The sequence below is a fragment of the Oncorhynchus keta genome, chromosome 23, assembly GCF_023373465.1.
Source record: "Oncorhynchus keta strain PuntledgeMale-10-30-2019 chromosome 23, Oket_V2, whole genome shotgun sequence".
Classification (NCBI taxonomy): domain Eukaryota; kingdom Metazoa; phylum Chordata; class Actinopteri; order Salmoniformes; family Salmonidae; genus Oncorhynchus; species Oncorhynchus keta.
This window is the reverse complement of record NC_068443.1, coordinates 3,413,758-3,441,378: the sequence shown is the minus strand read 5'-3', so window position 1 is coordinate 3,441,378 and position 27,621 is coordinate 3,413,758. Positions and strand designations below refer to the sequence as shown.

Here is a 27,621-nt window from a genome sequence, read left to right as displayed (position 1 = left end):
CACACACACACACACATCCACGTACGTACAGACACACACACGCACACACACACCACAGGGTTAGTCATGTCGAGGTTATCTTAACCCCCTTGTCAGACAGCAACTAGGGCCCGACAGTCACACACCACAGGGCAGATAGGGCCTGAAAACCACACACCTGGAAGGTACGCATTAGAAGCATGGATTTAAAAAGCCTTTTTGTGGTAGCCCAGTTTATAAAGACAAGATGTGCCCATGGTATGACGGCAGGAAAGGCCAAAAAGGATAAGAATTATATTTTCTATGAGGTGGAGATTCAGGATTCCAAGAAGTTGAAGCTTTGCTACTTGGACAAGGTAAGTAAAAAAAAATATAAACAACTTCCCTCGTTTCATTTCATTGGCTGCTAAAGTAAAAACTCTGTAATTCACCTGTTAGTAGGTAGTAACTGTACCAGACATTTCCCTTTTTGTCCTCACAAGTTCTATTCTGTATAATGAGGCAAACTACGGTACTGATTTTAGGGCTCTATTTAATCTGGGAATGAAGTCTGCTACATTTCATTCATGCTGTGAAGCTGAACTTCCCGGATGAGGATTCAATAGATCCCTTTAATTTTGTGAAACTGAGGATTTGGGACAGTAGATACTTAATGTCAATTTGTTTATGTGTAATAGCTGTGTATTCTGTCAGGTGGAACCTAATGCCACTATTGGAGAGATCAAGTGTCTATTATATAAGATCTGTGAGTACCCTGCCTCTGTCCTGTCTCTGTCTCTGTCCAGTCTCTGCTTGGTCTCTGTCCGGTCTCTGCCCTGTCTCTGCCTGGTCTCTGTCTGGTCTCTGCCTGGTCTCTGCCCTGTCTCAGCCTGGTCTCTGCCCTGTCTCTGCTTGGTCTCTGTCCGGTCTCTGCCCTGTCTCTGCCTGGTCTCTGTCTGGTCTCTCCTGGTCTCTGCTTGGTCTCTGTCCGGTCTCTGCCCTGTCTCTGCCTGGTCTCTGTCTGGTCTCTGCCTGGTCTCTGCCCTGTCTCAGCCTGGTCTCTGCCCTGTCTCTGTCCAGTCTCTGTCTCTGTCCAGTCTCTGCCTGGTCTCTGCCTGGTCTCTGCCTGGTCTCTGCCCTGTCTCTGTGTCTGTCCAGTCTCTTCCTGGTCTCTGCCTGGTCTCTGCCCTGTCTCTGTCTCTGTCCAGTCTCTGCCTGGTCTCTCCTGGTCTCTGCTTGGTCTCTGCCCTGTCTCAGCCTGGTCTCTGCCCTGTCTCTGCCCTGTCTCTGTCCAGTCTCTAACTGGTCTCTGCCTGGTCTCTGCCCTGTCGCTGTCCAGTCTCTGTCCGGTCTCTGCCTGGTCTCTGTCCAGTCTCTGTCTCTGTCCGGTCTCTGCCTGGTCTCTGTCCTGTCTCTGTCTCTGTCCGATCTCTGCCTGGTCTCTGCCCTGTCTCTGTCCAGTCTCTGCCCTGTCTCTGCCCTGTCTCTGCCTGGTCTCTGCCTGGTCTCTGCCCTGTCGCTGTCCAGTCTCTGCCCTGTCTCTGTCCAGTCTCTGCCCTGTCTCTGCCCTGTCTCTGCCCTGTCTCTGCCTGGTCTCTGCCCTGTCGCTGTCCAGTCTCTGCCCTGTCTCTGCCCTGTCTCTGCCCTGTCTCTGCCTGGTCTCTGCCTGGTCTCTGCCCTGTCTCTGCCTGGTCTCTGCCTGGTCTCTGCCTGGTCTCTGTCTCTGCCTGGTCTCTGCCTGGTCTCTGCCTGGTCTCTGTCTCTGCCTGGTCTCTGCCCTGTCTCTGCCTGGTCTCTGTCTCTGCCTGGTCTCTGCCCTGTCTCTGCCTGGTCTCTGTCTCTGCCCTGTCTCTGCCCTGTCTCTGCCTGGTCTCTGTCTGGTCTCTGTCTGGTCTCTGTCTCTGCCTGATCTCTGCCTGATCTCTGCCTGGTCTCTGCCTGGTCTCTGTCTCTGCCTGGTCTCTGCCCTGTCTCTGCCTGGTCTCTGTCTCTGCCTGGTCTCTGCCCTGTCTCTGCCTGGTCTCTGTCTCTGCCTGGTCTCTGCCCTGTCTCTGCCTGGTCTCTGTCTCTGCCCTGTCTCTGCCTGGTCTCTGTCTCTGCCTGGTCTCTGCCTGATCTCTGCCTGGTCTCTGCCTGGTCTCTGTCTCTGCCTGGTCTCTGCCCTGTCTCTGCCTGATCTCTGTCTCTGCCCTGTCTCTGCCTGGTCTCTGCCCTGTCTCTGTCCAGTCTCTGTCCGGTCTCCGCCTGGTCTCTGCCCTGTCTCTGCCCTGTCTCTGTCCAGTCTCTGTCCAGGCTCTGCCCTGTCTCTGTCCAGTCTGTGTCCGGTCTCTGCCCTGTCTCTGTCCAGTCTCTGTTCGGTCTCTGTCCGGTCTCTGCCCTGTCTCTGTCCAGTCTCTGTCCAGTCTCTGTCCGGTCTCTGTCCGGTCTCTGCCCGGTCTCTGCCTGGTCTCTGCCTGGTCTCTGCCTGGTCTCTGTCTTTGCCTGGTCTCTGCCCTGTCTCTGCCTGGTCTCTGTCTCTGCCCTGTCTCTGCCTGGTCTCTGCCTGGTCTCTGTCTCTGCCTGGTCTCTGTCTCTGCCTGGTCTCTGCCTGGTCTCTGCCCTGTCTCAGCCTGGTCTCTGCCCTGTCTCTGTCCAGTCTCTGTCTTTGCCTGGTCTCTGCCCTGTCTCTGCCTGGTCTCTGTCTCTGCCCTGTCTCTGCCTGGTCTCTGCCTGGTCTCTGTCTCTGCCTGGTCTCTGCCTGGTCTCTGTCTCTGCCTGGTCTCTGCCTGGTCTCTGCCCTGTCTCAACCTGGTCTCTGCCCTGTCTCTGTCCAGTCTCTGTCCGGTCTCTGCCTGGTCTCTGCCCTGTCTCTGTCCAGTCTCTGCCTGGTCTCTGACTGGTCTCTGCCCAGTCTCTGTCCAGTCTCTGTCCGGTCTCCGCCTGGTCTCTGCCCAGTCTCTGTCCAGTCTCTGTCCGGTCTCCGCCTGGTCTCTGCCCTGTCTCTGCCCTGTCTCTGTCCAGTCTCTGTCCAGTCTCTGCCCTGTCTCTGTCCAGTCCCTGTCCGGTCTCTGTCTGGTCTCTGCCCTGTCTCTGTCCAGTCTCTGTCCGGTCTCTGTCCGGTCTCTGTCCGGTCTCTGTCTGGTCTCTGCCCTGTCTCTGTCCAGTCTCTGTCCGGTCTCTGTCCGGTCTCTGTCTGGTCTCTGCCCTGTCTCTGTCCAGTCTCTGTCCGGTCTCTGTCCGGTCTCTGCCCTGTCTCTGTCCGGTCTCTGTCCGGTCTCTGTCCGGTCTCTGTCCAGTCTCTGCCTGGTCTCTGCCCTGTCCAAATTTGGAATTCGGAACTTCACATTACTTCCTGAAATGACTGAATTGATCCCAACCCTGATGATGTCCTAATAATGTTTCTGAAGTGACTAAAGTCATTTGTGATGGTTACAGATCCCAAATGGTACCCAGCCAGACAGGCTTTGTCACTTCACCCAGGTACGTCCTCCTCTGAATCCTTAAGCTCTCGTCACTGACATACACATGGACATATACAGTGACAGGAGTGACAGGAGGAAGATTTTTATAAATACAACTGTATATAAATATCGAACAATATCAACATTATCACACATTTCAACACTAGAAGTAACCAGCGGGTCAACAGTGTACAGCTTGTTTGTCATTACGTGAATGTTTTCCTATTGGGACGGCTAGCCGGTGCCTATGGGTTGTTACGGTGACCGGTATTACCGCCACACCGGCGGTCACGAGTCATGAAGGTAGTCAAATTCCATGTGACCGTTTAGTCACGGTAATTAGGCTTCTTCCAAGCTCGAATGCTGCTGATGGTCATTAGTAGCCTCCCAGACTGGCTAACTGCCTGGTACTCAGCACTCTATTGTCCCTCTAATCACTCTGACGTCAATGCAAATGTAATGGAAAATATAATCAAACACTTCATGCTAGCCAATGAGCTTGTGTTGCACAATTTTTATATAGGTTATAAACAATTATATATAGGGTATAAACAATTATATATAGGGTATAAACAATTATATATAGGGTATAAACAATTATATATAGGGTATAAACAATACCACTCTGCATACCACTGCTGGCTTGCTTCTGAAGCTAAGCAGGGTTGGTCCTGGTCAGTTCCTGGATGGGAGACCAGATGCTGCTGGAAGTGGTGTTGGAGGGCCTGTAGGAGGCACTATTTCCTCTCGTCTAAAAAAAATATCCCAATGCCCTGCGTAGGGTGCCGTCTTTTGGATGGGACGTTAAACGGGTGTCCTGACTCTCTGAGGTCATTAAAGATCCCATGGCACTTATCGTAAGAGTAGGGGTGTTAACCCCGGTGTCCTGACTCCCTGAGGTCATTAAAGATCCCATGGCACTTATTGTAAGAGTAGGGGTGTTAACCCCGGTGTCCTGACTCCCTGAGGTCATTAAAGATCCCATGGCACTTATTGTAAGAGTAGGGGTGTTAACCCCGGTGTCCTGACTCCCTGAGGTCATTAAAGATCCCATGGCACTTATCGTAAGAGTAGGGGTGTTAACCCCGTGTGCTGGCTAAATTCCCAATCTGACCCTCAAACCATCACGGTCACCTAATAATCCCCAGTTTACAATTGGCTCATTCATCCCCCTCCTCTCCCCTGTAACTATTCCCCAGGTCGTTGCTGCAAATGAGAATGTGTCAACTTACCTGGTAAAATAACAGATAAATAAAAAATGAAAAAATAATAAATGCATGAGAAAACAGAGTGATGGCCTCTATTAAAAATAGGAGGATCCCATCAGCTTTCTATAGGCTAGGCTTACTATATTTATTTCTCAAATGTCCTAATATTAAGCACATTGCTTCTCTTTACAAAAGTAGTATAGCCTACCTGGCGAGCATGAAAATGAACCAGGGGAAAAACAGTCCTCATTCTCTAATTATGTGCATTGATGACATGTATTTTTACCCTGCTCCTGGAGCATGATAATGGTCCATTGTAAATCAAAACAAATGTCATACATTGTCAGCAAACTTAACATGTAAATATTTGTATGAACATAACAAGATTCAACAACTGAGACATAAACTGAACAAGTTCCAGACATGTAACTAACAGAAATGGAATAATGTGTCCCTGAACAAAGGGATGGACAAAATCAAAAGTAACAGTCAGTATCTGGTGTGGCCACCGGCTGCATTAAGTACTGCAGTGCATTTCCTCCTCATGGACTGCACCAGATTTGCCAGTTCTTGCTGGGAGATGTTACCCCACACTTCCACCAAGGCACCTGCAAGATCCAGGACATTTCTGTGGGGAATGGCCCTAGCCTTCACCCTCCCATCCAACAGGTCCCAAGAGTGCTCAATGGGATTGAGATCTGGGCTCTTCGCTGTCCATGGCAGAACACTGACATTCCTGTCTTGCAGGAAATCACGCACAGAATGAGCAGTATGGCTGGTGGCATTGTCATGCTGGAGGGTCATGTCAGGATGAGCCTGCAGGAAGGGTACCACATGAGGGAGGAGGATGTCTTCCCTGTAATGCACAGCGTTGAGATTGTCTGCAATGACAACAAGCTTAGTCTAATGATGTTGTGACACACTGCCCCAGACCATGACGGAGCCTCCACCTCCAAATCGATCCAGCATCCGCGACTCGTCAGTAAAGAGCACTTTTTGCCAGTCCTGTCTGGTCCAGCGACGGTGGGTTTGTGCCCATAGGCGACGTTGTTGCCGGTGATGTCTAACTCGGGCAGTTGTTGTTGTTGCCATCCTGTACTTGTCCCGCAGGTGTGAAGTTCGGATCTACCGATCCTATGCAGGTGTTTTTATACATGGTCTGCCACTGCGAGGGCGATCAGCTGTCTGTCCTGCCTCACTGTAGCGCTGTCTTAGGCGTCTCACCGTACGGACATTGCAATTTATTGCCCTGGTCACATCTGCAGTCCTCATGCCTCCTTGCAGCATGCCTAAGACACGTTCACACAGATGAGCAGGGACCCTGGGCACCTTTCTTTTGGTGTTTTTCAGAGTCAGTAGAAAGACCTAAAGAGGTCTTTAGTGTCCTAAGTATTCATAACTGTGACCTTCACTGCCTACCGTCTGTAAACTGTTAGTGTCTTAACGACCGTTCCACAGGTGCATTAATAGTTTATGGTTCATTGAACAAGCATGGTAAACAGTGTTTAATCCCTTTACAATGAAGATCTGTGTTAAATTATTTGGATTTTTACGAATTATGGGTCCTGAAAAAGGGTCCTGAAAAAGGGATGTTTCTTTTTTTTCTGAGTTTAAATACATATATATTTATTTTTGATTTATATTTATTTATTTTATTTTATCCCAGCCCCGTCACCGCAGGAGGCCTTTTGCATTCTGGTAGGCCGTCATTGTAAATCAGAATTTGTTCTTAACGGGCTTGCCTGGTTAAATAAAGGATTAAAATATATATATATAAAATAAAGACTCCACTATGCAAGTAACCATTTCAATAGAAATGTTAATATTATTGTTTATCTCACATTGTTTATATCAGTTTATATCAGTACAACAGTTTCAGAACACCTTCTCGGGTTTTTCTTGATTTTTTTTTTACAATTGTTTTCATTGTGGAATAATAGTGAAGACATCAAAACTATGAAATAGCAAAGAAAATCATGTAGTAACCCCCCAAAAAGTGTTAAACAAAACATATTTTACATTTGAGATTCTTCAAAATAGCCACCCGTTGCCTTGATGACAGCTTTGTACACAAACAACTCTAAAATGAAGCATATAGGAGTATCATTTATGAACCTCTCAACACATAAATCCATGTGCATACTCTGTCTATTTTATTCAGCTTTGTTCAATTGTATTCTTCATACTATGAAATGATATAAAATAATGCCACAGAATTCTCAGCAAATCTTGTCTGCTAAATGAACTAGTGTAGCCCACAGCCGTATGGCACAGCCAGATCAGGACCAAACAGAAGGATTGACTCAGAGGATTCTATTCTGTTCTTCTGAAATAGACTACATTTTCTTCATATCATGTTTCTTTAGACCTGTCTAAAATAAATCATGGATTTATTGTGGAGGTGTAGAATATATTACATGGATTTATTGTGAAGGTGTAGAATATATTACATGGATTTATTGTGAAGGTGTAGAATATATTACATGGATTTATTGTGGAGGCGTAGAATATATTACATGGATTTATTGTGAAGGTGTAGAATATATTACATGGATTTATTGTGAAGGTGTAGAATATATTACATGGATTTATTGTGAAGGTGTAGAATATATTACATGGATTTATTGTGGAGGTGTAGAATATATTACATGGATTTATTGTGAAGGTGTAGAATATATTACATGGATTTATTGTGGAGGCGTGGAATATATTACATGGATTTATTGTGAAGGTGTAGAATATATTACATGGATTTATTGTGAAGGTGTAGAATATATTACATGGATTTATTGTGGAGGTGTAGAATATATTACATGGATTTATTGTGAAGGTGTAGGCTATATTACATGGATTTATTGTGAAGGTGTAGGCTATATTACATGGATTTATTGTGAAGGTGTAGGCTATATTACATGGATTTATTGTGGAGGTGTAGAATATATTACATGGATTTATTGTGGAGGTGTAGAATATATTACATGGATTTATTGTGAAGGTGTAGAATATATTACATGGATTTATTGTGGAGGTGTAGAATATATGACATGGATTTATTGTGGAGGTGTAGAATATATTACATGGATTTATTGTGAAGGTGTAGAATATATGACATGGATTTATTGTGAAGGTGTAGAATATATGACATGGATTTATTGTGAAGGTGTAGAATATATTACATGGATTTATTGTGAAGGTGTAGAATATATGACATGGATTTATTGTGGAGGTGTAGAATATATTACATGGATTTATTGTGGAGGTGTAGAATATATTACATGGATTTATTGTGGAGGTGTAGAATATATTACATGGATTTATTGTGAAGGTGTAGAATATATGACATGGATTTATTGTGGAGGTGTAGAATATATGACATGGATTTATTGTGGAGGTGTAGAATATATTACATGGATTTATTGTGGAGGTGTAGAATATATGACATGGATTTATTGTGAAGGTGTAGAATATATTACATGGATTTATTGTGAAGGTGTAGAATATATTACATGGATTTATTGTGAAGGTGTAGAATATATGACATGGATTTATTGTGGAGGTGTAGAATATATTACATGGATTTATTGTGGAGGTGTAGAATATATTACATGGATTTATTGTGGAGGTGTAGAATATATTACATGGATTTATTGTGAAGGTGTAGAATATATTACATGGATTTATTGTGGAGGTGTAGAATATATTACATGGATTTATTGTGGAGGTGTAGAATATATTACATGGATTTATTGTGGAGGTGTAGAATATATGACATGGATTTATTGTGGAGGTGTAGAATATATTACATGGATTTATTGTGGAGGTGTAGACTATATTACATGGATTTATTGTGGAGGTGTAGACTATATTACATGGATTTATTGTGAAGGTGTAGAATATATTACATGGATTTATTGTGAAGGTGTAGAATATATTACATGGATTTATTGTGGAGGTGTAGAATATATTACATGGATTTATTGTGGAGGTGTAGAATATATTACATGGATTTATTGTGGAGGTGTAGAATATATTACATGGATTTATTGTGGAGGTGTAGAATATATTACATGGATTTATTGTGGAGGTGTAGATTATATGACATGGATTTATTGTGGAGGTGTAGAATATATGACATGGATTTATTGTGAAGGTGTAGAATATATTACATGGATTTATTGTGAAGGTGTAGAATATATGACATGGATTTATTGTGAAGGTGTAGAATATATTACATGGATTTATTGTGAAGGTGTAGAATATATGACATGGATTTATTGTGAAGGTGTAGAATATATGACATGGATTTATTGTGAAGGTGTAGAATATATGACATGGATTTATTGTGAAGGTGTAGAATATATTACATGGATTTATTGTGAAGGTGTAGAATATATGACATGGATTTATTGTGGAGGTGTAGAATATATTACATGGATTTATTGTGGAGGTGTAGAATATATTACATGGATTTATTGTGGAGGTGTAGAATATATTACATGGATTTATTGTGAAGGTGTAGATTACATGGATTTATTGTGGAGGTGTAGAATATATTACATGGATTTATTGTGGAGGTGTAGACTATATTACATGGATTTATTGTGGAGGTGTAGACTATATTACATGGATTTATTGTGAAGGTGTAGAATATATTACATGGATTTATTGTGAAGGTGTAGAATATATTACATGGATTTATTGTGGAGGTGTAGAATATATTACATGGATTTATTGTGGAGGTGTAGAATATATTACATGGATTTATTGTGGAGGTGTAGATTATATGACATGGATTTATTGTGGAGGTGTAGAATATATGACATGGATTTATTGTGAAGGTGTAGAATATATTACATGGATTTATTGTGGAGGTGTAGAATATATTACATGGATTTATTGTGGAGGTGTAGAATATATTACATGGATTTATTGTGGAGGTGTAGAATATATGACATGGATTTATTGTGGAGGTGTAGAATATATTACATGGATTTATTGTGGAGGTGTAGAATATATTACATGGATTTATTGTGGAGGTGTAGACTATATTACATGGATTTATTGTGGAGGTGTAGAATATATTACATGGATTTATTGTGGAGGTGTAGAATATATGACATGGATTTATTGTGGAGGTGTAGAATATATTACATGGATTTATTGTGAAGGTGTAGAATACATTACATGGATTTATTGTGGAGGTGTAGAATATATTACATGGATTTATTGGACATGTTAAAATGTAGATGTTACAAAGGTCTGCATCAGTGGCTTGTAGACTGTGTGTAGAAGTCATTAAAGGCTAAATGTGTTTACGTTAATTAATGGTCAATTACCGTGAGAGCGACAGTTATTACCGGCTGATGAAATTTTGTGACTCTGCCCTAGTCTGTGCCCACATTCTCTTTTGTCACATGACCTCTCGTATGACGGACTGGAAGACATAGCTGTAACCTGATGATGTTTTGACACCACCCGAAGAGCCTGGACAGCTGAGAGCATGACCTGAACTTCTCTGACATAACAGATAGGTCTTGTAAGGTTCTGTGCCAAAAGCACTAGCTGGCCAATAGCAGGTCACAGAGAGGACTGTAGCTATGAGATATGAGATATGTGTGTTTGTGTGCATGCATTCCTGCCCATCTGATACTCCATGCAGGCTAAATCAAACATGGTATTGAAAGAAAACAAGTACTATTTGAACACTGGTCTCTCAGAGGGCCATAGCTTTGGTAGGATAGAGTAACAGGGCACGGAAGTCAAGCCTGATTACATTTTAGTCATGTAACAACGGCTTTTAACCAAAGCGTAGGGTTTTGCCTGGTTCAAGAGCACATTGCCAGACTTTTCACCTAGTTGGTTCAGGGAGCCAAACCAGAAACCTTTCAGTTACTGCCATAACTCACTTAACCAGTAGGCTTCCTGCCAGTAGGCTTCCTGCCAGTAGGCTACCTACCAGTATGCTACCTACCAGTAGGCTACCTCCCAGTAGGCTACCTGCCAGTAGGCTACCTGCGAGTAGGCTACCTGCCAGTAGACTTCCTACCAGTAGGCTACCTGCCAGTAGGCTACCTGCCAGTATGCTACCTACCAGTAGGCTACCTGCCAGTAGATTTCCTGCCAATAGGCTTCCTGCCAGTAGACTTCCTGCCAGTAGGCTACCTGCCAGTAGGCTTCCTGCCAGTAGGCTACCTGCCAGTAGGCTTCCTGCCAGTAGACTTCCTGCCAGTAGACTTCCTGCCAGTAGACTTCCTGCCAGTATGCTACCTACCAGTAGGCTACCTGCCAGTAGACTTCCTGCCAGTAGACTTCCTGCCAGTAGGTTTCATGCCAGTAGACTTCCTGCCAGTAGACTTCCTGCCAGTAGACTTCCTGCCAGTAGGCTACCTGCCAGTAGGCTACCTGCCAGTAGTCTTCCTGCCAGTAGGCTACCTGCCAGTAGACTTCCTGCCAGTAGACTTCCTGCCAGTAGGCTACCTGCCAGTAGGCTACCTACCAGTAGGCTTCCTGCCAGTAGACTTCCTGCCAGTAGACTTCCTGCCAGTAGGCTACCTGCCAGTAGGCTACCTGCCAGTAGGCTTCCTGCCAGTAGACTTCCTGCCAGTAGGCTTCCTGCCAGTAGGCTTCCTGCCAGTAGGCTACCTGCCAGTAGGCTACCTGCCAGTAGGCTTCCTGCCAGTGGACTTCCTGCCAGTAGGCTTCCTGCCAGTAGGCTTCCTGCCAGTAGGCTACCTTATTGACTACTGCCCCGTGGCACTCACGTCGGTAGCAATGAAGTGCTTTGAAAGGCTGGTCATGGTTCACATCAGCACCATCCTCCCCGAAACCCTAGACCCACTCCAGTTCGCACACCGCCCCAAAAGATTCACAGATGACTGCCCTTTCCCACCTGGTAGGCCGTCATTGTAAATAAGAATTTATTCCTAACTGACTTGCCTAGTTAAACAAAGGTTAAATACACGTTAAATAAAACATAAAAATGATAATACTGTATATTACTATTATATTATTGTTTTAATCTTGTCTTTACTAAATAAATAATAATTAATATCTACATCATATAATATCTATCTATATCTAAATAATATCTATGTGAAATTTGTTTTTATTTAAAATGTACCATTATTATTTACCTGTCCAGAAACAGGGGCAGGAAAAAGAGTCATCTATGCACTTAACTAGCGAGAGTCATCTATGCACTTAACTAGCGAGAGTCATCTCTGCACTTAACTAGCGAGAGTCATCTATGCACTTAACTAGCGAGAGTCATCTATGCACTTAACTAGCGAGAGTCATCTATGCACTTAACTAGCGAGAGTCATCTATGCACTTAACTAGCGAGAGTTATCTATGCACTTAACTAGCGAGAGTCATCTATGCACTTAACTAGCGAGAGTCATCTATGCACTTAACTAGCGAGAGTCATCTATGCACTTAACTAGCGAGAGTCATCTATGCACTTAACTAGCGAGAGTCATCTATGCACTTAACTAGCGAGAGTCATCTATGCACTTAACTAGCGAGAGTCATCTATGCACTTAACTAGCGAGAGTCATCTATGCACTTAACTAGCGAGAGTCATCTGTGCACTTAACTCGCGAGAGTCATCTATGCACTTAACTAGCGAGAGTCATCTATGCACTTAACTAGCGAGAGTCATCTATGCACTTAACTAGCGAATGGAGGATGCTTTTGCCTTGGATAATTGTCATGCCAGCCAGGTAGGCTATACTCCTCTTGTAAAGAGAAGCAATGTATTTAAATATTAGGAAAATTTAGAAATAAATATAGTAGGCCTAGCCTATATAAAGCTGATGGGATTCTCTTCTTTTTATTAGAGGCCATCACTCTGTTTTCTCACCCAATTGCATAGCCTATAGAAATGTTACGGAACATGAGCTCATGAAGTGTTTGATTAGTTTTAAAAAATATACATTTGTATTGATGTCAGTGTGATTAGGGGGACAATAGAGTGCTGAGTACCAGGCAGTTAGCAAGTTTGGTAGACTACTTATAACCATTAGCAGCATCAGAGCTTGGAGAAGCCTAATTACCGTGAATAAACAGTCACATGGAATTTGACTGCCATCATGACTTGTGCCCACCAGTGTGGCGGTAATACGGTCACCATAACAACCCTTAGGCATAAGCAGCATATGTCCACGGCTCCATACTGCCTGGTGTCAACGGTACAGACTGGTGACGGTGGAGTACTGGTGTGGGGAATGTTTTCCTGGCACACTTTGAAGTAGGTCTCTTGATACCAACTGAGCAATGATTGAATAATTAAGGCTGTTCTGGAGGCAAAAAGTCCGACCGGTACTAGATATATTTAATTCTAAAATTAGTACATATGTATTTGAAATATATACGTCAATATATTAATCGTTGGTGTGGTTAGAAGCTTCGTAGGAGCATCGTTAAATCTCAGAGCTGTTTCCCCAAAACCATCGTTGTTAACGTTGCACTTGAAAACGGGTTGTAAATCTGACACCTGTCTCAGACCACTGATAGAAACAACACACTCAAAGTGTGTCGTTCAATATTAGACTCACGTGATTTATCCCATCTGTTGACCACCGATAACTTCAGAACAAAGTTGACTACAAATACAAAGTTGCCAATGTCTTCTCTACAGCCGTCATCAGTTTTGTGAATTAAATATAATGTGTAGGTGCTATCCGAGAGCCGCGCTCCATTTCTTTCGTCCCTATCAGTATTGACACATGTGCCAACCATGCACTGAGCGTCCGTTCTCTCTGCGTGGTGTTTTGGGAAACGCATGTTAAATCTTTTTGTCGGTTGTAGAAACGACGCATCGTTAAAACACTCAGGTAAGTGTAACATGAGTTCCCCAAAACATCGCGCAGAGAGAACGGGTGCTAAATGCATCGTCTTTCCTTAGTGTTTTAGCGATGCATTTGACCTCAATTCCATCGTTATTGGGAAACCAGGCTCAGGGCTTTTGGCACAGCTAGATTGCTATGCAGTAGTCGACCAGCATAGCTTGTGACTTCACTGCTAAAGACTGGGGGGTTGAATGTCCTAATGTCTTTCTTCCCTGTCTATTCAGAAAATCAACACGATTCACCACTATCCCTTATGTGTAGATCTCTTTCAATAAACAGTTAGATTCCGTTTCCCCGAGACACCAAGCCCAGTCCTGGACTGAAAAGCAAGAATCAATGGAGATTGTCTGTTGAAAGTACTTTTTAGTCCAGGACTAGGTTTTAATCTGTGACCAGGAAACGGCTGCTAAATAAATCATCTTGTTATACAGAACTGTAACCATGACAACACTACATTTTGTCAGATGGGGAGTCCCTGAAGGATGATGAGGTATTGGAGAATCTACCGGTGGGAACCACGGTAACAATGTTCTTCCACGACCTGGGACCGCAGCTGGGGTGGACCATGGTGAGACCACAATATTTCTGGGATATTGGACAAGGTGCTGTTCCTCACTGTACTGTTTTCTGGGAACAGCAAACAGTGAGCGGACATGTTGCCTATCAGTGACCTCTCTTCCCCTGAACAGGTGTATCTGACCTCTCTTCCCCTGAACAGGTGTATCTGACCTCTCTTCCCCTGAACAGGTGTATCTGACCTCTCTTCTCCTGAACAGGTGTATCTGACCTCTCTTCCCCTGAACAGGTGTATCTGACCTCTCTTCCCCTGAACAGGTGTATCTGACCTCTCTTCCCCTGAACAGGTGTATCTGACCTCTCTTCCCCTGAACAGGTGTATCTGACCTCTCTTCCCCTGAACAGGTGTATCTGACCTCTCTTCCCCTGAACAGGTGTATCTGACCTCTCTTCTCCTGAACAGGTGTATCTGACCTCTCTTCTCCTGAACAGGTGTATCTGACCTCTCTTCCCCTGAACAGGTGTATCTGACCTCTCTTCCCCTGAACAGGTGTATCTGACCTCTCTTCCCCTGAACAGGTGTATCTGACCTCTCTTCCCCTGAACAGGTGTATCTGACCTCTCTTCTCCTGTACAGGTGTATCTGACCTCTCTTCTCCTGTACAGGTGTATAGTACAGGTGTATCTGACCTCTCTTCTCCTGAACAGGTGTATCTGACCTCTCTTCTCCTGTACAGGTGTATCTGACCTCTCTTCTCCTGTACAGGTGTATAGTACAGGTGTATCTGACCTCTCTTCTCCTGAACAGGTGTATCTGACCTCTCTTCCCCTGAACAGGTGTATCTGACCTCTCTTCTCCTGTACAGGTGTATCTGACCTCTCTTCTCCTGTACAGGTGTATAGTACAGGTGTATCTGACCTCTCTTCTCCTGAACAGGTGTATCTGACCTCTCTTCTCCTGTACAAGTGTATCTGACCTCTCTTCTCCTGTACAGGTGTATAGTACAGGTGTATCTGACCTCTCTTCTCCTGAACAGGTGTATCTGACCTCTCTTCCCCTGTACAGGTGTATCTGACCTCTCTTCTCCTGTACAGGTGTATCTGACCTCTCTTCCCCTGAACAGGTGTATCTGACCTCTCTTCCCTGAACAGGTGTATGTGAACTCTCTTCTCCTGAACAGGTGTATCTGACCTCTCTTCCCTGAACAGGTGTATCTGACCTCTCTTCCCCTGAACAGGTGTATCTGACCTCTCTTCTCCTGAACAGGTGTATCTGACCTCTCTTCCCCTGAACAGGTGTATCTGACCTCTCTTCCCCTGAACAGGTGTATCTGACCTCTCTTCTCCTGAACAGGTGTATCTGACCTCTCTTCCCCTGAACAGGTGTATCTGACCTCTCTTCTCCTGAACAGGTGTATCTGACCTCTCTTCTCCTGAACAGGTGTATCTGACCTCTCTTCTCCTGAACAGGTGTATCTGACCTCTCTTCTCCTGTACAGGTGTATCTGACCTCTGAACTTCTCCTGAACAGGTGTATCTGACCTCTCTTCTCCTGAACAGGTGTATCTGACCTCTCTTCTCCTGAACAGGTGTATCTGACCTCTCTTCTCCTGAACAGGTGTATCTGACCTCTCTTCTCCTGAACAGGTGTATCTGACCTCTCTTCTCCTGAACAGGTGTATCTGACCTCTCTTCCCTGAACAGGTGTATCTGACCTCTCTTCCCCTGAACAGGTGTATCTGACCTCTCTTCCCCTGAACAGGTGTATCTGACCTCTCTTCCCCTGAACAGGTGTATCTGACCTCTCTTCCCCTGAACAGGTGTATCTGACCTCTCTTCCCCTGAACAGGTGTATCTGACCTCTCTTCTCCTGTAACAGGTGTATCTGACCTCTCTTCTCCTGTACAGGTGTATAGTACAGGTGTATCTGACCTCTCTTCCCTGAACAGGTGTATCTGACCTCTCTTCTCTCCCCTGAACAGGTGTATCTGACCTCTCTTCTCCTGTGTACAGGTGTATCTGACCTTCTCTTCTCCTGTACAGGTGTATCTGACCTCTCTTCTCCTGAACAGTACAGGTGTATCTGATCTCTCTTCTCCTGTACAGGTGTATAGTACAGGGTGTATCTGAACAGGTGTATCTGACTCTTCCCTGAACAGGTGTATCTGACCTCTCTTCCCTGAACAGGTGTATCTGACCTCTCTTCTCCTGAACAGGTGTATCTGACCTCTCTTCTCCTGAACAGGTGTATCTGACCTCTCTTCCCCTGAACAGGTGTATCTGACCTCTCTTCCCCTGAACAGGTGTATCTGACCTCTCTTCCCCTGAACAGGTGTATCTGACCTCTCTTCTCCTGTACAGGTGTATCTGACCTCTCTTCTCCTGTACAGGTGTATAGTACAGGTGTATCTGACCTCTCTTCCCCTGAACAGGTGTATCTGACCTCTCTTCCCCTGAACAGGTGTATCTGACCTCTCTTCCCCTGAACAGGTGTATCTGACCTCTCTTCTCCTGAACAGGTGTATCTGACCTCTCTTCCCCTGAACAGGTGTATCTGACCTCTCTTCCCCTGAACAGGTGTATCTGACCTCTCTTCTCCTGAACAGGTGTATCTGACCTCTCTTCCCCTGAACAGGTGTATCTGACCTCTCTTCCCCTGAACAGGTGTATCTGACCTCTCTTCTCCTGTACAGGTGTATAGTACAGGTGTATCTGACCTCTCTTCCCCTGAACAGGTGTATCTGACCTCTCTTCCCCTGAACAGGTGTATCTGACTTCTCTTCCCCTGAACAGGTGTATGTGACCTCTCTTCCCCTGGACAGGTGTATCTGACTTCTCTTCTCCTGTACAGGTGTTTCTGACGGAGTGCATCGGACCTCTCTTCATCTACCTTTTCTTCTTCCTCCATCTCCTCAACATCTACGAGCAGAAAGATGACTATACCTCGAATCCCTGCTCAGTGGTCACGTACGTATATGGTAGCAAATTCCAAGGGTAGCCCCGACTGGTTCAGCGGCTTCCTTCGGGAGAGTTTGTCCTCAAGTTTCTCTGTACTCTTCTCCGATGGCCTCACAGGTGCATTCACACTTCTGACACCAATGTAGCTATATTTGGGGGTAGCCCCGACCGGGACTAGAACCCGGGTCCAGCGACTGTCAACCCGACACCTTAGCTTTTATGCCAAGAGATCTGAATCTCTTGACGAGGTCTCTAGGTATTGAGTTAAGGTTGCTACAATAGTCTAGAATGTCTGTGTCGTTGCTGTGAAAGAGAACATGCTGTCAGTCAATTCACCTTGGGTCAAAAGGTCAACTACAAAATAATGATAGCTTCTCTACCCCACTCTACCTCTTCTCTACCCCTTCTCTTGTCCTCTTTACTATTACCACTACCTTCTCTACCCCCACTCTACCCCCTTCTCTACCCCCACTCTACACCCTTCTCTTCCCCCACTCTTCCCCCTTCTCTACCCCCACTCTACACCCTTCTCTACCCCCACTCTACACCCTTCTCTTCCCCCACTCTTCCCCCTTCTCTACCCCCACTCTACACCCTTCTCTTCCCCCACTCTTCCCCCTTCTCTACCCCCACTCTACCCCCTTCTCTACCCCCTCTTTTGTCCTCTTTACTACCACTACCTTCTCTACCCCCTTCTCTACCCCCACGCTACCCCCTTCTCTACCCCCTCTTCTGTCCTCTTCACTACTACCACTACCTTCTCTACCCCCACTCTACACCCTTCTCTACCCCCTTCTCTACCCCCCTCTCTTCCGCCACTCTACCCCCTTCTCTACCCCCACTCTACCCCCTTTTCTACCCCCACTCTACCCCCTTCTCTACCCCTTCTTTTGTCCTCTTTACTACTACCACTACCTTCTCTACCCCCACTCTTCCCCCTTCTCTTCCCCCTTCTCTTCCCCCTTCTCTACCCCCACTCTACCCCCACTCTACCCCCTTCTCTACCCCCACTCTACCCCCTTCTGTACCCCCACTCTACCCCCTTCTCTACCCCCTCTTTTGTCCTCTTTACTACTACCACTACATTCTCTACCCCCTTCTATACCCCCACTCTACCCCCTTCTCTACCCCCACTCTTGTCCTCTTTACTACTACCACTACCTTTTCTACCCCCTTCTCTTCCCCCTTCTCTACCCCCATCTCTACCCCCTTCTCTACCCCCACTCTTGTCCTCTTTACTACTACCACTACCTTCTCTACCCCCACTCTACCCCCTTCTCTTCCCCCACTCTTCCCCCTTCTCTACTCCCACTCTACCCCCTTCTCTACTCCCACTCTACCCCCTTCTCTACCCCCTCTCTACCCCCCACTCTACCCCCACTCTACCCCCTCTCTACCCCCTTCTCTACCCCCACTCTACCCCCACTCTACCCCCTTCTCTACCCCCTTCTCCCTACTGCTGTAGGCTGGCGTGTGTGTGTCACTGTTTCCACTACTTCAGAAGGCTGTTGGAAACCGTCTTCATTCATCGCTTCTCAGACGGCACCTTGCCACTGCAAACCATCATGAGGGTCAGTTCCACCGAACTCTGGCGCCTAAAACATTCGGGAATTCAATAGTGTTTACGTGTAGCTGTTCAATTGGTCAATGATCAAAGTTTAATTATAAGATCCTTTTTCTCAGTGACTTACCTGGCTAAATAAACCTGGTTAAACACTTGTGAATGTTCATCTCTTAAAACTGAATTAAAACGTAGTCAGGCTAAATGATCTGATAGATAGATGCTGGCGTTGGGCTTTTGTTGTTAGGTGGTGATCTTCCCACCTTGTATCGAAACATCTGATGTCTGGCCTCTGGTGTTGAGATGTCATGGGATGGAGGGATACTATTCTATTATATTCTATACTATTCTATTCTATTCTATACTATTTTATTCTATTCTCTACTATTCTATTCTATACTATACTATTATATACTATTTTATTATATTCTATTCTATTCTATACTATACTATTATATTCTATACTATTCTATTATATACTATTCTATTATATACTATTCTATTCTATTATATACTATTCTATTATACACTATTCTATTCTATTATATATTATTCTATGCTATTCTATTCTATTCTATTATATTCTATGCTATTCTATACTATTATATACTATACTATTATATACTATACTATATTATTATATTATTTTCTATTATATACTATTCTATTATATGCTATTATATACTATTATATACTATACTATTATATACTATACTATATTATATTATTATATTATTTTCTATTATATACTATACTGTTCTTCTCTCAGAACTGCCTGTACTACTGGGGATTTTCTGCTTGGTTAGCCTACTACATCAATCACCCCCTCTACACTCCACCATGTGAGTACCACTCTCAACCAACAAATGAATGAATGGATGACAACTCTGTGTTGATAGATGGTTCTGCTGCTTAAGGTGCTGTATGTGTCTTACAGCGTATGGGAATCTCCAAATCTACTCTGCGTTGGTGGTGTTTATGGTATGTAGCCTAATCTCTAAATCTACTCTGTGTTGGTGGTGTTTATGGTATGTAGCCTAATCTCTAAGTCTACTCTGCGTTGGTGGTGTTTATGGTATGTAGCCTAATCTCTAAGTCTACTCTGTGTTGGTGGTGTTTATGGTATGTAGCCTAATCTCTAAATCTACTCTGCGTTGGTGGTGTTTATGGTATGTAGCCTAATCTCTAAATCTACTCTGTGTTGGTGGTGTTTATGGTATGTAGCCTAATCTCTAAGTCTACTCTGCGTTGGTGGTGTTTATGGTATGTAGCCTAATCTCTAAATCTACTCTGTGTTGGTGGTGTTTATGGTATGTAGCCTAATCTCTAAATCTACTCTGCGTTGGTGGTGTTTATGGTATGTAGCCTAATCTCTAAATCTACTCTGTGTTGGTGGTGGTTATGGTATGTAGCCTAATCTCTAAATCTACTCTGTGTTGGTGGTGTTTATGGTATGTAGCCTAATCTCTAAATCTACTCTGTGTTGGTGGTGGTTATGGTATGTAGCCTAATCTCTAAATCTACTCTGTGTTGGTGGTGGTTATGGTATGTAGCCTAATCTCTAAATCTACTCTGTGTTGGTGGTGTTTATGGTATGTAGCCTAATCTCTAAATCTACTCTGTGTTGGTGGTGTTTATGGTATGTAGCCTAATCTCTAAATCTACTCTGTGTTGGTGGTGTTTATGGTATGTAGCCTAATCTCTAAATCTACTCTGTGTTGGTGGTGGTTATGGTATGTAGCCTAATCTCTAAATCTACTCTGTGTTGGTGGTGGTTATGGTATGTAGCCTAATCTCTAAATCTACTCTGCGTTGGTGGTGTTTATGGTATGTAGCCTAATCTCTAAATCTACTCTGTGTTGGTGGTGTTTATGGTATGTAGCCTAATCTCTAAATCTACTCTGCGTTGGTGGTGTTTATGGTATGTAGCCTAATCTCTAAATCTACTCTGTGTTGGTGGTGTTTATGGTATGTAGCCTAATCTCTAAGTCTACTCTGCATTGGTGGTGTTTATGGTATGTAGCCTAATCTCTAAATCTACTCTGTGTTGGTGGTGTTTATGGTATGTAGCCTAATCTCTAAATCTACTCTGTGTTGGTGGTGGTTATGGTATGTAGCCTAATCTCTAAATCTACTCTGTGTTGGTGGTGGTTATGGTATGTAGTCTAATCTCTAAATCTACTCTGTGTTGGTGGTGGTTATGGTATGTAGCCTAATCTCTAAATCTACTCTGTGTTGGTGGTGGTTATGGTATGTAGCCTAATCTCTAAATCTACTCTGTGTTGGTGGTGTTTATGGTATGTAGCCTAATCTCTAAATCTACTCTGTGTTGGTGGTGGTTATGGTATGTAGCCTAATCTCTAAATCTACTCTGTGTTGGTGGTGTTTATGGTATGTAGCCTAATCTCTAAGTCTACTCTGCGTTGGTGGTGTTTATGGTATGTAGCCTAATCTCTAAATCTACTCTGTGTTGGTGGTGTTTATGGTATGTAGCCTAATCTCTAAATCTACTCTGCGTTGGTGGTGTTTATGGTATGTAGCCTAATCTCTAAATCTACTCTGTGTTGGTGGTGTTTATGGTATGTAGCCTAATCTCTAAGTCTACTCTGCATTGGTGGTGTTTATGGTATGTAGCCTAATCTCTAAATCTACTCTGTGTTGGTGGTGTTTATGGTATGTAGCCTAATCTCTAAATCTACTCTGTGTTGGTGGTGGTTATGGTATGTAGCCTAATCTCTAAATCTACTCTGTGTTGGTGGTGGTTATGGTATGTAGCCTAATCTCTAAATCTACTCTGTGTTGGTGGTGGTTATGGTATGTAGCCTAATCTCTAAATCTACTCTGTGTTGGTGGTGGTTATGGTATGTAGCCTAATCTCTAAATCTACTCTGTGTTGGTGGTGGTTATGGTATGTAGCCTAATCTCTAAATCTACTCTGTGTTGGTGGTGTTTATGGTATGTAGCCTAATCTCTAAATCTACTCTGTGTTGGTGGTGTTTATGGTATGTAGCCTAATCTCTAAATCTACTCTGTGTTGGTGGTGTTTATGGTATGTAGCCTAATCTCTAAATCTACTCTGTGTTGGTGGTGGTTATGGTATGTAGCCTAATCTCTAAATCTACTCTGTGTTGGTGGTGGTTATGGTATGTAGCCTAATCTCTAAATCTACTCTGCGTTGGTGGTGTTTATGGTATGTAGCCTAATCTCTAAATCTACTCTGCGTTGGTGGTGTTTATGGTATGTAGCCTAATCTCTAAATCTACTCTGCGTTGGTGGTGTTTATGGTATGTAGCCTAATCTCTAAATCTACTCTGTGTTGGTGGTGTTTATGGTATGTAGCCTAATCTCTAAGTCTACTCTGCATTGGTGGTGTTTATGGTATGTAGCCTAATCTCTAAATCTACTCTGTGTTGGTGGTGTTTATGGTATGTAGCCTAATCTCTAAATCTACTCTGTGTTGGTGGTGGTTATGGTATGTAGCCTAATCTCTAAATCTACTCTGTGTTGGTGGTGGTTATGGTATGTAGCCTAATCTCTAAATCTACTCTGTGTTGGTGGTGGTTATGGTATGTAGCCTAATCTCTAAATCTACTCTGTGTTGGTGGTGGTTATGGTATGTAGCCTAATCTCTAAATCTACTCTGTGTTGGTGGTGTTTATGGTATGTAGCCTAATCTCTAAATCTACTCTGCGTTGGTGGTGTTTATGGTATGTAGCCTAATCTCTAAATCTACTCTGTGTTGGTGGTGTTTATGGTATGTAGCCCAATCTCTAAATCTACTCTGCGTTGGTGGTGGTTATGGTATGTAGCCTAATCTCTAAATCTACTCTGTGTTGGTGGTGGTTATGGTATGTAGCCTAATCTCTAAATCTACTCTGCGTTGGTGGTGTTTATGGTATGTAGCCTAATCTCTAAATCTACTCTGTGTTGGTGGTGTGTTTATGGTATGTAGCCTAATCTCTAAATCTACTCTGTGTTGGTGGTGGTTATGGTATGTAGCCTAATCTCTACATCTACTCTGTGTTGGTGGTGTTTATGGTATGTAGCCTAATCTCTAAATCTACTCTGTGTTGGTGGTGTTTATGGTATGTAGCCTAATCTCTAAATCTACTCTGTGTTGGTGGTGGTTATGGTATGTAGCCTAATCTCTAAATCTACTCTGTGTTGGTGGTGTTTATGGTATGTAGCCTAATCTCTAAATCTACTCTGTGTTGGTGGTGGTTATGGTACGTAGCCTAATCTCTAAATCTACTCTGTGTTGGTGGTGTTTATGGTATGTAGCCTAATCTCTAAATCTACTCTGTGTTGGTGGTGGTTATGGTATGTAGCCTAATCTCTAAATCTATTCTGTGTTGGTGGTGTTTATGGTATGTAGCCTAATGTTATATCTCTCAGCCTCATTGTGTTTTCATTGAGTTCAGAACAACAGAGGAAATCATTCTTCATCATCTGTCTTCAGAAATGGCTTCTTTCCCAAAAAATGTATTTCTCTCTTTCTTTTAACCTTTCTGTGTTTCTCTCTTTATATATTTCTGTCTCTCTCTCTTTCTCTTTCTCTCTTTCTTTCTTTCTTTCTTTCTGTCTTTCTTTGTACTCCCAGCTCTGTGAAGCTGGAAACTTCTCAATTAATTTGGCTCTCAATAACTTGGGCTGTAATGGTGAGTTGCCTTCCAGCATTTCTGAATGTGTTGTATTGATGGCATATTCCAGAACGATGTCATAGCCAAGATAGGTAATAGGGAGCAAGTTCCTCAAATATTTCTCACAAATTACTAGTTGAGTCAGCAACATCTGTGTGGTAGTTTGCCAGCTGAGAAAATATTTCCATGATGAATCACATCTTCTCACAGTTGTGTCCTGCTGTCTACTAGGTCTGAGGCCCAAGCGGATCCCTTACCCCACCAGGAACCCCTTCACATGGCTCTTCTTCTTCGTGTCATGTCCCAACTACACCTATGAGGTGGGTCAAACTCACAGAGATAGATAAGAGGACTCTGGAGCCCAATAGCTTGTTTTAACCTGAGCAGTGCCATTGAGGATTTTTCACAATTCTGAAGTAGTCATCTGGGTGGAACGTCTTATGGGTTAAGGAAGGATCCCATAATTCCATGCAGGTCATCAGGAGGGATCATCCAATGAATTATATTCGTCAGCAAACATTCCATAACTGCAAGTTTCAGCAAATCACCAACCTTGTCTGTATACTTGTTTAAACAGACACACTCTAGATGGCAGTGTGCCCCTTTTCAGTTTGTTTACTAAAATGAACTACTTCAAAATGGAGATGGCCTCAAGGGCACTGCCTGCGCTCTCAGAAGCTACTTTAACACAGTCTTGTATGTATACATTTAAGTATGGCTGGCCCAGGCGGGAATTGAACCCACAACCCTTGGTGTTGCAAGTGTTGTGCTCTATTGACTTAGACACACAGGAGAGTCTAGACTTAAGTTGCCATTGTAGCATAATAGTGAAGACATCAACACTATGAAATAACACATATGGAATCATGTAGTAACCAACAAAGTGTTAAAACAAATCAAAATATATTTTATGTTTTAGGTACTTCAAAGTAGCCACCCTTTACCTTGATGACAGCTTTGCACACTCTTGGCATTCTCTCAACCAGCTTCATGAGGTAGTCACCTGGAATGCATTGTGGAATTTCGTTCCTTCTTAATGTGTTAGAGCTGATCAGTTGTGCTGGGTGGTATACAGAAGATAGCCCTTTTTGGTTAAAGGCCAAGTTCATATTATGGCAGCTCAAATAAGCAAAGAGAAACGACAGTCCGTCATTACTTTAAGACATGAAGATCAGTCAATCAAACACTTTCTCGGTTACAACATGATTGAATATGTGTTATTTCATAGTTTTTACATCTTCACTATTTATTCGACAATGTATAAAATAGTCTAAATGAAGAAAAACCCTTGAATGAGGAGGTGCGTCCCAAACTTCTGACTGATACTGTATATGTTTTGATTCGTCAGGTGGGGACGTGGTTGAGTTTCTCCATCATGACACAGTGTGTTCCAGGTAAAACTACACATCTTTCATCGTTTCATGTGTACTTAGGTGGTAAATGTTAGAAGCTGCTTACACATGTTTACAAACACGTATTTTCATAATACTAAGCACTAGATTCAGATCAGATCAAGCGTTAACCGTTGATAAGCCGACACCTGCATAGCTCGATGTTTTGACAGGGAACAATCGCGTTGGAGCTGTCAAATCGGTGAAAAAGCTGCTCTTCAAATCAAATCGTATTTGATTATGTGATCGTTGTCACAAAGCCACACCCGTCCCACTCACTTACGAAGTGCAGAATGAGAAAACGCATAGAAATATAGCCACCCGTGGGAGAGATTGTCATACCAGTTACGTTGTACTCTGTAAATATTATATAAATAAAGGTTATTCTGGTACACTGCCAGTTCTGTTATGTTGTACTGTCTCGATAAAGATTGAAATTGAAAGACTGACATAAGTACGTGTGATACTAAAGAGTCAATTCCATTCCTTTGTTTAAGTTTTAGTCACCAATTTCTACTAACTAACTGTCGTGTCTCTCTCTTTCCTCAGTGGCCCTGTTCACGTTGCTGGGCTTCATCCAGATGACGATCTGGGCACGGGGAAAACATAAGATGTACATCAGAGAGTTCACAGAGTACCCTGAACTAAGATCAGCTATCATCCCTTTGTTCCTTTGAGCCAGCCAGGGTTAACAACAGGAGCCTTGATTATACCCCTGTTCCTTAATTATACCCCTGTTCCTTAATTATACCCCTGTTCCTTAATTATACCCCTGTTCCCTAATAATACCCCTGTTCCTTAATAATACCCCTGTTCCTTAATTATACCCCTGTTCCTTAATTATACCCCTGTTCCTTAATTATACCCCTGTTCCTTAATAATACCCCTGTTCCTTAATTATACCCCTGTTCCTTAATTATACCCCTGTTCCTTAATTATACCCCTGTTCCTTAATAATACCCCTGTTCCTTAAGTATACCCCTGTTCCTTAATAATACCCCTGTTCCTTAATAATTCCCCTGTTCCTTAATAATACCCCTGTTCCTTAATAATTCCCCTGTTCCTTAATTATACCCCTGTTCCTTAATTATACCCCTGGTCCTTAATTATACCCCTGTTCCTTAATTATACCCCTGTCCCTTAATTATACCCCTGTTCCTTGATTATACCCCTGTTCCTTAATTATACCCCTGTCCCTTAATTATACCCCTGTCCCTTAATTATACCCCTGTTCCTTAATTATACCCCTGTTCCCTAATAATACCCCTGTCCCTTAATTATACCCCTGTCCCTTAGTTATACCCCTGTTCCTTAATAATACCCCTGTTCCTTAATTATACCCCTGTTCCCTAATAATACCCCTGTTCCTTAATTATACCCCTGTTCCTTAATTATACCCCTGTCCCTTAATTATACCCCTGTTCCTTAATTATACCCCTGTTCCTTAATTATACCCCTGTTCCTTAATTATACCCCTGTTCCTTAATTATACCCCTGTTCCTTAGTTATACCCCTGTTCCTTAATTATACCCCTGTTCCTTAATTATACCCCTGTTCCTTAATTATACCCCTGTTCCTTAATTATACCCCTGTTCCTTAATTATACCCCTGTTCCTTAATTATACCCCTGTCCCTTAATTATACCCCTGTTCCTTAATTATACCCCTGTTCCTTAATTATACCCCTGTCCCTTAATAATACCCCTGTTCCTTAATTATACCCCTGTTCCTTAATTATACCCCTGTTCCTTAATTATACCCCTGTTCCTTAATTATACCCCTGTTCCCTAATAATACCCCTGTTCCTTAATTATACCCCTGTTCCTTAATTATACCCCTGTTCCTTAATTATACCCCTGTTCCTTAATAATACCCCTGTTCCTTAATTATACCCCTGTTCCTTAATTATACCCCTGTTCCCTAATAATACCCCTGTTCCTTAATTATACCCCTGTTCCTTAATTATACCCCTGTTCCTTAGTTATACCCCTGTTCCTTAATTATACCCCTGTTCCTTAATTATACCCCTGTTCCTTAATTATACCCCTGTTCCTTAATAATACCCCTGTTCCTTAATTATACCCCTGTTCCTTAATTATACCCCTGTTCCTTAGTTATACCCCTGTCCCTTAATTATACCCCTGTCCCTTAATAATACCCCTGTTCCTTAATTATACCCCTGTTCCCTAATAATACCCCTGTTCCTTAATAATACCCCTGTTCCTTAATTATACCCCTGTTCCTTAATTATACCCCTGTTCCTTAATAATACCCCTGTTCCTTAATAATACCCCTGTTCCTTAATAATACCCCTGTTCCTTAATTATACCCCTGTTCCCTAATAATACCCCTGTTCCTTAATAATACCCCTGTTCCTTAATTATACCCCTGTTCCTTAATTATACCCCTGTTCCTTAATTATACCCCTGTTCCTTAATTATACCCCTGTTCCTTAATTATACCCCTGTTCCTTAATTATACCCCTGTTCCTTAATTATACCCCTGTTCCTTAATTATACCCCTGTTCCTTAATTATACCCCTGTTCCTTAATTATACCCCTGTCCCTTAATTATACCCCTGTCCCTTAATAATACCCCTGTTCCTTAATTATACCCCTGTTCCCTAATAATACCCCTGTTCCTTAATAATACCCCTGTTCCTTAATTATACCCCTGTCCCTTAATAATACCCCTGTCCCTTAATTATACCCCTGTTCCTTAATTATACCCCTGTCCCTTAATTATACCCCTGTCCCTTAAATATACCCCTGTTCCTTAATTATACCCCTGTTCCTTAATTATACCCCTGTTCCTTAAATATACCCCTGTTCCTTAATAATACCCCTGTCCCTTAATTATACCCCTGTTCCTTAAATATACCACTGTTCCTTAATTATACCCCTGTTCCCTAATAATACCCCTGTTCCTTAATTATACCCCTGTCCCTTAATTATACCCCTGTCCCTTAATAATACCCCTGTTCCTTAATAATACCCCTGTTCCTTAAATATACCCCTGTTCCTTAGTTATACCCGTTCCTTAATTATACCCCTGTTCCTTAGTTATACCCCTGTCCCTTAATTATACCCCTGTTCCTTAAT

The 27,621-nt window shown here is 43.1% G+C and overlaps 1 protein-coding gene across 1 annotated transcript; it reads left to right on the top strand.

The window, feature by feature from the left end:
* Positions 1-27,134, top strand: LOC118402468 (very-long-chain enoyl-CoA reductase-like). Its single transcript, XM_052477368.1, has 12 exons — positions 1-335; positions 673-724; positions 3,373-3,417; positions 13,920-14,023; positions 16,823-16,938; positions 18,395-18,500; positions 19,260-19,332; positions 19,428-19,471; positions 23,091-23,148; positions 23,362-23,450; positions 24,479-24,524; positions 25,071-27,134. The coding sequence occupies exons 1-12, from the start codon at positions 180-182 to the stop codon at positions 25,196-25,198; spliced, it is 1,017 nt and encodes a 338-aa protein (XP_052333328.1). The 5' UTR covers positions 1-179; the 3' UTR covers positions 25,199-27,134.
* Positions 27,135-27,621: the final 487 nt, after the last annotated feature.